The sequence below is a fragment of the Caretta caretta genome, chromosome 8, assembly GCF_965140235.1.
Source record: "Caretta caretta isolate rCarCar2 chromosome 8, rCarCar1.hap1, whole genome shotgun sequence".
NCBI lineage: Eukaryota > Metazoa > Chordata > Testudines > Cheloniidae > Caretta > Caretta caretta.
Window position 1 is genome coordinate 21,270,561 of NC_134213.1, and position 12,711 is coordinate 21,283,271.

The window sequence follows — 12,711 nt, forward strand, 5'->3', positions numbered from 1 at the left end:
GAGCTGCCTGCCAGCCTCAGCCAAGGATGGGGACAGAGGGAGCTTCTTCCCTCCCTGACAGCTAAGCAGAGCTCCAGAAAAATCAGGGGTGGGGGGTCCTGGGTAGGGAGACAATGCCTGCTCATACTACACCCACGGCTGGCACTGGCTCCTGTGTTAACCTTATTTTTAGTGTCCGGTCACCAGTGTTAACCGGATACCCTGCAGTGTGTTCCTGCAGCACGGGGAGATGCAGACAGGAGGGACTGGTAGCAGCAGGCTGCCGGCTGAGCTCCTTCCAAGCCAGAGGGGGCTGCTTTGCCTTTCCTACTGGCAGGAGCACTCCAGCAAGGCTGCATGAGCAAGCTTGCTCCCCCTCATCCGGTCCCGGCCACGCCCCCTGCCCGACCAGTAGGGCCTAAAAATAGGAGGGCCTAAAGCTAGCCTTATTAGCCTACTAGTTAATCCGGCCTTGCTTCAGAAGACAGGATACTGGGACAATCGGACAACTTGTCTGACCCAGTATGGCTGTTCTTATCTCAACCCTCCTCCACTTCCAAAGGGGGCTCTCAACACTTTCACACGGTTTATTATGCTGTATATATAAATAAAATAAAAATCAAAACAGAAGTTATAACAAAACAAAAAAAAACCCTGCCACTTGAGAATCATTTTCTTGCTCCAAGTTCAGACTAAGCCTATTTCCAATGCTGATTGAGCTAGCGTGCTAAAAATAGCAGTGTAGCGGTGGCAACAGGGGCGACAGGACAGATGGACGACCTGCCCTGAGTACAATCCTGTCTGAAAGTCTAGGTATGTACTCAGTGTTACAAATAGCTGTGTAGCTGTGGCAGCATGGGCAATGGGACGGGTTAGTTGCCCTGTCGCTCATGCTGCCTAAGCTACACTGCTATTTGTAAAAGCACTAAATCAGATCTAGTGCAGGTATGTCTACCCAAGCTGGAAATCACACCTTCCAGTTTGAATGGAAACACATTGGAGCCGATCTATAATCTCTGTTAATTCAGTCACATCCCCAAAAACCTCCATTTAGGATATGGTAACTATTTCTATGAGAAGACATTGCATCAGTCAAAAAAAAAACAGACAGGGACCTCATAGTTCAAGTCACAAGAAGACAGCCACAGATTATGAAGAATGGTGTTTAGCATCCACAGTTGGCCAATGAAGGACGTAAAGGCGGTAGAGAAGGCAAAGACACGAGCATTCCATTCATCCAGTGTGAACGTTCACCCTGAACAGGGCTGGAACTAATTGCCGTCTCAATGCAGAGTCCGGAAAAGGCTCTGAGAAGCAACCTTAGTCTTCAGAATGTTCTCACTTTAGGATTGGATTCCTGATAAATTTCAGCAAGTGACCTTAACTCTCCCCAAATAGCAACAAGAGGCCAGAGAGGGCAAACTGCAGTTTAGACACTGAAAGAATGGTATCCCCAAACTGAACAACATTAGATAGACTTCTGGTAGGTAACAGCTATCATCTCTGTACATCAGACATCTAATGAGGGAAACGGTAGAAAGACAATATTCGTACATGCAGAAGCTACAGGGCACCTGTCATAAAATTAGGAGTGTCTCCCTAACCCTCTGTCTGTTTCTTAGCCACTTTCATGAACTGACAAAACTGTGTATAAGCAACTCTGCACAGTTCAGCTACAAGAGAGTCTAGCCAATGGCTTGGTTTTCAAGGTTGTGTAAATATTACATTAAAAAAAAAAAAAACACAAGACACATATCAGACTCCTAAATTAAAACATTACAAATCTTCGTATAATGCAAAAAAGGAATACAAAAATGCAGAATAAGCAATATGTCCTTGTATGGGAACCTCAAAACCAAAAAAACACAAGGGATGGCAAGATTCTTACCTGCAGGTCAAAGAACTTGCTGTACCGTCGATAAATGACTTCTGTGGAACCATTGGACCAGGTGACTTTGATTATATACACCTGGGGGGAACAGAGAAGGAGATTAGAAAAGAGTGACATCAATAGAACAATCTGCACCATTCCTACAATACTGGAAGTTAGGGCAGCTTCCAGAGTGCCACTGGTAGATCCCAACACAGTAAAGCATCTCTATTAATAAAGGACTTAAGCACACACTTTAGTCCCACTGAGGTCAAAAGTTAGGCATGAGCTTCAAGTCCTTTCCTGCAATGGAGCTTAATGAATAATTTATCCAAAAAGACATCACACAGAACAAAACGTTCAGTTCATAATTGTGACCCAGATGGTTTAGTAGCAGCATACATGGGCATTAGTCACTGAAAAGATTTCAAGAGTTCTGTAAGATCACATAAACATCAAACACAAAATAAAACAAAGTCACACCACCACCAGACAGACCAACAGTTAGTAGCTATACCATCACCCCAAGCATCCCAACCATGGTCACAAGGATGTGTCTACACCCACCTCCCTAGGCTTTGGAGCCTGAGCTCCAGCTCCAGCCACAGCTTCAAAGTGCTGTTTACACAGCGATTTTTAGTGCACTAGCCCAAGCCTCACTAGCCCAAGTCTCCTGATCTGTAAGCTTGCTCCCATGGGTTCCAAAATTATATTAAGAAATATTCTTAGTGCACTAGATGGTTACTCCTGAGGGCATTCTGTGCCAAAAAAATAAAAATTCTGCACACAATATTTTAAAATTCTGCAAAATACTGCAAATTTTATTTGTCAAATAAATGTGGAGGCTCAAGCACAGCACTGGGGAGCATAGGCCACTGGCTGCACAGAGGTGGGAGATCACTGTGCAGCTCCCCCAGCACCGGGCACAGACTCGGCGGTGAGGCTGCACCCAACCCTGACACAGCGCAAGGACCCGGCCTGCCCCAGAAACACCCGAGGGCCCTGCCCCTCTGTGTGGGCAGGCAGGCTCAGCAAGGCAGAATCCAAGTGTGGAGGGGCTTAATGTGGAGGGTTTCTGTGTGGGGCAATCTGTGTGTGGGCAGCTCAGTGGGGGATACATATGCACAGGGGCTTGTTGGGGGGTTCTGGGTGCAACAAGACTCTGCAAGAGGTTCCAGGTGAAGATGGCTGGGGCTGAGAGATGGGGGGGGGAGGGGGAGGGAGAGTCTGGATGTGGGGGGGGGGACTGGGTGTGGCGGGCTCAGTGGGGCTCCAGATGTACCTGGTTGGGGCTCAGTAGGGTGGGGATCCAGGTGCAGGGAGAGTGGGGCTCATTGGTGGGGGGTGAGGCTTGGCAGGAGGGTCTGGGTATGAGGGGGTCTGGTTGTATGGGGGTTGGGCAGCTCCCTGTACAGGAATCCCTCTCCCTGCAGCTGAGGAGCAATGGGTGCAGGAAGTGGGGTGGGGGAAGAGAGCTTGCAGAGCTTTCTGCAGCCAGGAGAGAAATCTGGGGGTGGGTCTGACCCAGCCCTGGATGCCGTGCAAGGGAAAAGGAAGTCCTGTCCTCCCCAGACCAGCCGGGACTAGCAGCTGAGCCCAGCGCAGGGTAGGAGCCACCAGCTGGGTCTTCCCCAATCTTGCCTCCTGCCCCACAGTGATTTACCTCTCTGGTGGCTGCCCTGGGCACCCAAAACATACTCCTGGGGAGGGTCGCATGACCACTCTTGTGGCCTCCCTTTGCTTCCCCCTCAGAAAGCCATTTCTCTGCAGGGAAGCAAATAAATCTGTGGGGGGACATAAATTCTGTGAATGTGCACTGGTACAGAATACGTGGCACAGCACAGAGTTGTAGCCTGTTGAGTTCTTATGATCCCAGCAAGTTCAGAGATAGCTCTGCATTTCCTCTAATGGCTCTGAATGCCTTGAGGTTGGTTTACTTTTAACTTGTTTTAGGTCAGTTATCTTCCTGTTCTATAAAGCAATCTGTAATTAATTCCTATAATTGTAGGTTATTCAAAGTGCTGGTGATGAACCACGGGTTTTTAATTGGTAATGAATGAATCACAATTGCTTATTTTTGCATCTGCTGTGGCTGAAGGCAGACAAATAATAGAATTAGGTGATGATTTGTTATTTAGTACTTTATATATTTCACACAAAATAGAAGATGATCCTTGGGCTCCTGACAAAGTGCCAGCGTAGCTCTTGCTATTGCAAAGTTTGCAATACCGTGGCCAAAAGCAAGGTCACTTTTCCCTCCCCAACCCCCTTCAACATATGCTCACATTTATGCTGCCAGAAATTCAAAAGCCCACCCAACAAAAGATGAGGACAACTTTTGGAAGACCAAGGTTAACAGAAGTGATAAAACTTTAGATGATGCTTTGGCAAGAACATGGCTCAAGTATAACTGAATTAAAATATAATCCATTACATTTTTAAATTTTTCACCACAGAGCCATCCATTTCTCCAGAATGCAATCTGACCAGCATCCAGTGTCACTACTAGAACCTGAAGCTAAGACCAGGGGAAAGAGAAACACCTAACTATTTTGTCCATCACATATGCTTGGGTGTCCAGATACTATGGCATCCAATCTAGGAATAAAATTCATCCAGCATCTCAGACTGGATTGTCAATGTAAGACTAGCTAAAGCCAAGAGATCATAAAGGGGATCGAGAAGAGCTGAGTATTCTTAAGGGTGATGTCTTCAAATCAAGATTAAAGGAGATGCCATGTGAGGAATTATCTTCCTGTTCTCTGGATATGGGACTTCACTCCAGCACATTTTTTAAGAAAAGACACAGATGATCATCCCAAAATTTAACCTACTTCTCCTTCCCGCCTCACTTTATACACTGTAATGAATTGGGTAGAGTGTTATGGGCACCACTTCTGGTGATACCACAAAGCGCCGAGTGGCCCTAGAATGCAGCATCTGTGACAGCGATAAAAGTCTTAATGGATACAGATTGGTCAACTTAGGTTTACAAAGCCTAGGTAATCCTTTGTGCAGGTCTCTCCCCACAACCAAGGAAAAGAGTGCTTTCCCCATACAACTCTCAGTTCCAGCCCACCAGCCACCAGAGAGCACCTTTCACTGGTCAGTGCCAGCCAACTTGAACAAAATCAGAACACAGCATACATCTTTCTAGCCAGTAAAGCGTTAAGCCTCCTCCAGGGCACTTCCAAGCTGCTCTTAGCTTCCCACCAGGGTCTGCAAGGCAGCCAGTATGACATCATTTAGGTTGGCGGCTCTGCTAATATCCCAGCTCACATCCATTCCATAGCATTTCACAGGGTTATATCACTGCTGGCTGCCTGCCTGGAGAAAGCCTGCCAGTGGGGCAGGAAGAAAAGCCAATTTTTCCTCCATTGTTTATTCCTAGCCTGCCTTCATTTTGGCGTCAACAGTTTATTACACTGGGATGTTAATCAGCTTGTGCAAAGCGATTTACTAGAGCCCAAGTGAATTTAAAACTCAGAGGGGAGATAAGCCAAGAGGTTTGGTTGGATGAGGGCGCTGATGGCTTTGCAATCAAGAGGGTAGGAATATTCTTCCTTTACTCCCCATTTCACTCATTTCGTTTAGGTGCTAGTCTTACTGGAATACCTGTATAACTGGTTTACACATTCCATTTAACAGCAGGACAGTCCTACATGGCACCCCCTGCCCCCAGCTCAACCAACAATCTGCAGAAAAAGCAAATTCTAAATATCTGTGGAAAACGCTGTTTCATCAGCTTCCCAGCAGGGAGATGGCTTTAGAGCTCTTCCCTTGTGAATATTCCCCCCTTCATGCCAGGGGTCCCATGTTGCTGACAAATGCATGTTACTCTCTTCAGAGCCCACCTTATACCCTTCCCGTGGGCTATGCTCAGCATCTATATATACTAGCCCCTGCTGGCCCAGAGGACAAGAAAACCAGACCAGCTGTCCCTTATGGTACTGGGGCCACTAAGGACCAGACTTTCAAAAGGTTTTTAGGCACCTAATAGGATTTGCAAAACTCCAATTGAAATGAATGCCAGTTCAGAATCTACCCTGCTTAAGCACTTCTGAAAAATCCCACCAAGTGCCAAAATACCTTTGAAAAATATCTCACTCGAAAACCCACCAGTTTAGGGCAAAACGGTGTTGGTGTAGCACCTCCCACCAGTGTACATCATCCAACTGGAAGAACTTTCTGTAATGGGAGATGGCTGGTGCTGGACAGAGGGTGCAAGTTCTGGGTCCACAGAATTCAATGGCCCAGCTCCTGTAAGGAGAAGCCTGAGTGGATTCTATCTCATCCACAGTGAAGCCACCCTAAGCCCAGTCCGAACAGCACCATGTGAGGAACAGAGGTGAGGGAAGCGGACAACTCAACTCAGTGGAAAAATGTTCAGTGGGACAGCCCTGCCCTGGCTCGTTGGTGTTCGAAGGTGGACAGAATTACTTAATAGATCTTCTCCAGACACAATTTCTATGATCCTATGGAAACAGGATACCAAAACTAGCATTACCCCTTTTCCAATGGAACAGAGGCTCCTCAAGGAGCGGTCCTACTGGCACTCCAACCAGCTCTCCCCTATTTCTCTGCACCCACCCAAAGTGCTCCATCCCAGAGTGACAAGCACAGCTGAGCTATGCAGCAGAGAGGAGGGGGGAAAGTCAAAGCTCATTTCCAACTTGCTCATTTCCTAGAGGGGTGGGGAGACAAGAGCAAACAGCGAAGAAGCCAGAAGGGGGCTGCAACACCATCACGTTCAATGGCCAGCAGCCAAAACTAACAGTCCCAGTGGTCTAAATATTTACAGGCCTTCCCAGGCCAACAGCAGGGTGTGCACAGGAGAGAGAAACTAGCTGATGCTGTGAAACCTAGGAACTGACAGTTCCTCTTTCTTAGAAAAGGATTCCTTATTCTTCCTCACTCCCAACCCAGTATCGCTAGAAAGTGCCAGCACCACTCCCCCATCCAGGCTGCTGTATAACATCAGCTGTGTTAAACGTCAATTAAGTTTGATGCTCAGGCACAAAAATCTAGGGTTGGCATAAGCAAGCAGGACTTTGAGAGAGTTGTGCCCTCTGACTCCACAGCTTAATTGGACCCCAAGACCTATAAGAGAGCAAAGGATCTTCTACGCCGTGCTCCTGAGATCTGTAAAAACAGAACTCCTGGCAGGGACCTTGCCCTGACGAGGAACAGATGGTGTGGGTGCACAGCATCATGCCCACCTCACACACCATATATGAATAAAGAGAAGAGACCTCTAGGCTTAAGATGGTTCATGGCCTCAGACCCATTCTAAAGTAGAGGCAGCATGGACTGTCTTTTCAGATATACTACCCATTCCAAAGACAGGGGAGTAGGTCTTCCCTCCAGCTCCATGTTGATTTTGCTGGGCTACGAAGGGTTCAGAAGTTACAAATCGAGCCTTACAGAACAAAGCTCAGCTAGAGCCTTGCCTAACTAATCAGACCTTCCACTTGCTCATTCCTTTGTGTGCTGAATGTTAAATAATCCTTTACACAAAATGGAGCGAGAGAAACATGAGATTCTGGTCCCTCTGACAATCACACCTGTGACTCGGCTCCCCCAAACCTCCCACTGAGCACAGAGTTAGGGGTACCAACTTCTTAAAAGTTAGTGAACAAGACTGGTGAGAGGCAGGCAGTATTTCCAACTAACAGACATTTCTGCATATATCAAGCTACTCCAACTGATCAAAGAAGTGAGAGATGGACAAAGACCTATTAGGTCATCTTGTGCATCCTATTGACCAGTGCAGGATTGTTCCCTACAGAGGCTCTCTCATATGACCTCCTGCATATCACACACAATCCCTTCCACCCCTCTGTATTCCTCCAGGTAGAGCTCAAAATGAGAACCTGCCAGTGGAAAGTGGGACCAAAAAAAAAATAAAGAAGAGAACTGCCAAAAATGACAAGTTGCTAGAGAGATGCAAAGGGCATTTGGCCAACCGTAACAGAGCTGTCAATGAAAGCTGCCAGTCAATTATCATGTTAGAAATGACTCTGGCAACTGGAGGGGAAACATGCTGGCAAGTTACAGTGAATCAAATGCCTTCCTCCAACCCAGAGGGAGATCCATACCCCCCCCCCCCCCCATGGGAGCATACAGCAAGGATGAGGAAAACCTTAGCTAGGTCTGCTGGCAATGGTATCCACCAGAAGTAGCATCACATATATAACTGAGAACTTCATCAGCTGACTCCAAATGCCACAGAATCATCATAAAAGCAGAAAGGATGGAACTATGAAAATCCCAAAGGAAAACATCAGAAGCAGCCAACCAATCCCAAAGTCCAGCACATCTCTGAGAATGGGGGGTTTAGCATTTGACCAGGAATTCAGTTCAAGTTTTGTCTCTTCATGGCATGTTCATCCCAGATTCCCACCCCACCCCCCAGCCCCACGCTCAAAGAAATTAAATGTCCAGGAAGCATTGTCTGAAACTGGGATTATTATTTTAGAGACAGCTGGAGCTGGATCTTTGCATCGCCAGAAACTACACATTTGATAATTAATATTCCTTGAACTCCTGAAGTGGTTGAAGACCATAAAGCACTTTACAAACATTAAGTCTCACATTTTGCCTGAGGCACCCTTCCCCAATTTATAAACAGAGGCAGGCAGTTTAAGTGACTTGCTTAAGGTCATTCAATGAGTCAGTGACTGAATGAAAAATAGAGCCAAGGAATCTTGATTCCCAAGTCCCTCCTCAAAACACCAAACCACTCATTCACTGGGGTCACTACGTATTACATTTGACTCTAGGAGTCTCTGCTGGTGTCCTCACCTAAGCCTGAAAAGGGGATATAAAGCACATACATCATGTATCAGGCTTTATCCCTCAAGCATTGAGCCAAAAGACAGAAGTCACAATAGAACATACAGCACCAGTAACAAGAATTCTTCCTTAGAGGTACCTTTCTTAGACAGTGCCCAAGAGTCAGGTAACTACAGACCTGGCTCCCTACAGGATTCAGGTTGAGTCCTGCTTTCCATAAAGCCCACATCCCCAACTTGTAAAACTCACCTGTGCCACGACGGGCCAAAACATAGCCTCGGGGTAGCTGCATCTTAGGAAGTTCTAGTGTTCCTAAACTCATACTACAAGTCTCAGAGGGGAACAGGACCAGCCCACTTGGATGGAGTCTTCACTATGTCCCTATATAGAAATGCAGGATTAAGATCTGCTCTATGCATGCTGGGTGTGATCATCTGGATCATGTCAAGATGCCGACGAGTTAACTAGGTGTCCCTCATCTATGCTCCCATTTGGGCACAATCCTCGGTTTCTTCAGAGGAAGGCAAAGATACTTCACCTATTATTAGAGCCACACGCAGTTACTAATGGAGAAGACACTTGTTGAGAATGACCCAGCAGAAATATGCAATCTGCTCCATCTCTTATACTGTGCCCATCACTGAGATATCCCAGTGTCCAAGTGACTAGCACGCCACACCAATGACCTGCAGCTGCATCTATAGGAGACAGTGTTCACTACCTCATGTGTGCATCCCAGAGTAATCCCATCAGCACCAGAAACCAGAGATCACTTGGCCCTGAGCACCACACACGGTACCAGAATAACCTTACATCTCGCCTCACACCCCCAAACTCCTACAGCCAGATCCAAATGCAAAGCACTGTATTTCCTCCCTCATCTGTTAGAGAGGTTTAGGGCATATCTTCACTGCATTGTTAGCGGACGGTAGAACTCTAGTTTTGTCCCTAACCTGACTCCCATCCATACACAAACAATCTCTAGTTGGAGCTAGCTGGCCCATGAGGTTTGAAGCTGGGGTGGTGCGGAGCTGGAGCAAGTAATGCAGTAGGGACGCAGCAGCTTGAGTTACAACTCATCAGCTGCTAATCCAATCACCAAGTAGCTCCAATGTAGTTTCTCCAGTGTGGTTGCTCTCACAGTAGCTAGCTGGAGTGGAGTAACTTAAGTGCACTAACTTAAGCTACCCATTGCGGTAAAGAAAAGCCCTTAGTAGAGGTTTCTTGTGACTATTTCCTTCCTCCCCCGTCAAGACTCTTACAATGTAGTGCTTCCATACTGTAATGAACAAACTGGACAGTGTGTAAGTAGGCTTTTGCCCTTTACTGCACAGAACCAGTGCTGCTCAGCTGTGAGTCATAGCCCTTACGCTGCTAATGGAGATTCTTCCTGAGTTCAAGTGGTAGGGGCCTGTGTGTTTCAAGCAGGGAGAAGAATGTTCTCTCCCTGCAGCTGCTGTGAAGTTCTGAGTGGCCATGCTCTGTACTGCGAGGCACACTGTGAAGTCATAGGTGGCCGCAGATTTGTCACAGTTTGTAGTACTGGCTGCCAAATGTAGAATCCCTCCAAATTGATCCCATGCCACTCAAGAGGCATAGTAATCATTTACATCACAAAACAGGAAAATGTTGTTGACACCTGGGATATAATTTCCTGGGTTGGGCTCCTAGGAAGTTTGGTGCTGCTGACCCTTCACTGGTAAGAGTGTCAGTCCACAGACACTCAGCACGGTTACTAACACAAAGCCAGATATAACAACCTCCATCAGAGAGAAGCTGTCTGCAGAGTGATTTCAAATGCGTTTGAGCCTGTGTGGTCCTATGTCCAGAGAGACACTACGTACAATAAACCTCTCTGTAGATTTTTCCACAATCTCTTTCTCCAGCAGATGGAAAAGGATCAGTCCCTCCACCTCACCCCCACCCCAAACACCAGGGAGACAATGCTACTCTTATCTCTGGGAATGTTGACTTGTTCTGCACTCCTAGAAAGCAGTGGGGAGAAATAATCCAAAGGGGCAGGGGAACCAAACCAGCTGAGAGAACTGACCAAAACAGAGCAGGGGTTAATAGAAAAGATGAAGGAGGAGGAAAATTATAAGAGGAAAAGAAAGAGACGGGAGGTGACTGGAAACAAAGAAAATTCTTGGCTGTGTTCTGCTTGCTTTTGGCCCCTGTCCACTGGACTCTGAGCCCTTTTCCACAGCAGGAGTGCAGGGCTGTGGAGGGGAAAGTGGAGATCTCTCTAGCTTTCATGCTGCAGGACAGTTGAGAAGCCCATCAGATGCCTCTCTGGGCCAGTGTCAGGCCAGGAGAGGGGAGACAATCTGACAGCTCCATTTACTGGCATGCTTGGCTGGCTTTGAAAGTTTTGCTATTCCCTTGCGCCTGCACAGCCTGTTTCACGAGCCAAGCAAGCGAGAAGCACAGACGTTCTGGTTCAGTCGGCAAAGACAGCACCGGTGGGGAGCGGGGGGAAAGAGAGGAATACTTTCCAGCAACAACTGCAGGGCATCTTGATCCTCCACGTTCATGTTTAATTTAGACAGATAGAGATAGAAACAGCAGCATTAATGCTGCAGGATAGTGGAGTAGGGAGAAGTCAGGAGACCATGGGATGTAGATGGGCACAGTAAGAAGTAGGAGACGACAGTGAGATGAGGATGGATAGAGTAGTACCCCAGCATGCCAACAAGAGAAAGCAATCTAATTGCCCACTTGCCCTGGAGTCTGCTGGACTATACATATCAAACACTTTTAATTGCTTGGATTCACCCCTGTTCCAACTCCCAAGGGGTGCCAGATCTCCACATTTTGCTACTTTATAAATCAGATGGGGCGAGGCATTATCTGAGTGAAAGGAAAAGGAACAGCTGGTCTGAAAAGCATATGCACCCGTACTGTGATCAGAGACCCTGCTTCCTGGGCTTCCCTCACCCTTTAGGCAAAGATTCCTCGGTCCCAAGACACATGCACCCGGAAGGTCAAACTTTGCTACGAGTCACACGGAAGGTCAAACATATGGGTTCTCTTGTTTCCCCATTTCCCAGTGCTACATGGAACAGATGAAAGAGAGCTCCCCTCTCAAAAGAAAGGCTGTGCAGGACCCTTGATTCAAAGATCTAATGTCCTTATCTCTTTCAAAGAATTTTGTAACTGCAATTTAACATGAAAGCTACTGACTACTTCTGTTTTTAGACCCAAGCACAGAGCTTTCCCATTAACTTCCAAAGGGTAGGTCTCTGACTGAGCTGGCTTGCTAAAAATAGCAATGTGACAGTGACAGCAGAAGCAGCAGCAGAAACTAGCCACCCGAGTACAGATACCTGGGGAACTAGCCCAGTGCTGCTGCGGTTACATGGCTATATTTAGCGAGCTAGCTTAATCAAAGCTAGCCCAGGTATTCCTACATGTGCTGCAATTAAACCTCCTGATTGCAGCGTATACATACCCTATGCAACCACAGGCAGAATTTGGTCCTTTACAGTTTTGTTGTGCTAGGGTATTTTAGGTAGTCAGTGTTAAGATATACAGACAGAGAAACAAAACTAGTAGTACTTTGCATTTCTATGGTGTTTTTCCAGGACCCAAAAATGCTTCACAAACATTAATTAAGCCCCAGTCCCTAGGGGGAAAGCAGGTAAGGACATGGAGAGATCACTGTAGTGGGACATAGCAGCTATTTAACACCACACAACAGACTAGGACAGAGAGTAAAGACGGGTCCAAACCCCCGTGAACTTTGGGGGAAGCCGGTGCTCCAATGGTTTCAAATGTTTTGCCTTGAGACCACGACTAACAGGAAAAGAGCAGCATCACAGCCTATTGAAAAGAAATGTCACATTTTGCAATGACGCCACAGCTGAAGGCAACACAGGAAGTTGCTAAGGGACCTTCTAGGAAGTTGTGATGGAAAGGACCTTTGAGCCACCCCTTGCCCTTTACCAGGATCAGCCTGCCTGCCAGCAGTAACCCCTTGAGTGAAGAAGTTTTCCTAACATGGAGGATCGAACCCTCTGCTTTCCCAGTTTTTATTCTATAATGAAAATCCTAGTTTTGTGTGTGAC

At 46.9% G+C, this 12,711-nt stretch overlaps 1 protein-coding gene across 2 annotated transcripts in view; it reads right to left on the bottom strand.

Annotated features, from left to right (window-relative positions):
* SH3PXD2B (SH3 and PX domains 2B) overlaps positions 1-12,711 on the bottom strand; it is a 121,734-nt gene that overhangs the window by 99,216 nt on the left and 9,807 nt on the right. For both annotated transcript variants that reach the window (XM_048861800.2, XM_048861799.2), the window contains exon 2: positions 1,868-1,948. In XM_048861800.2, the coding sequence (XP_048717757.2) occupies positions 1,868-1,948 (81 nt within the window). The remainder of the gene's footprint in view (positions 1-1,867; positions 1,949-12,711) is intronic.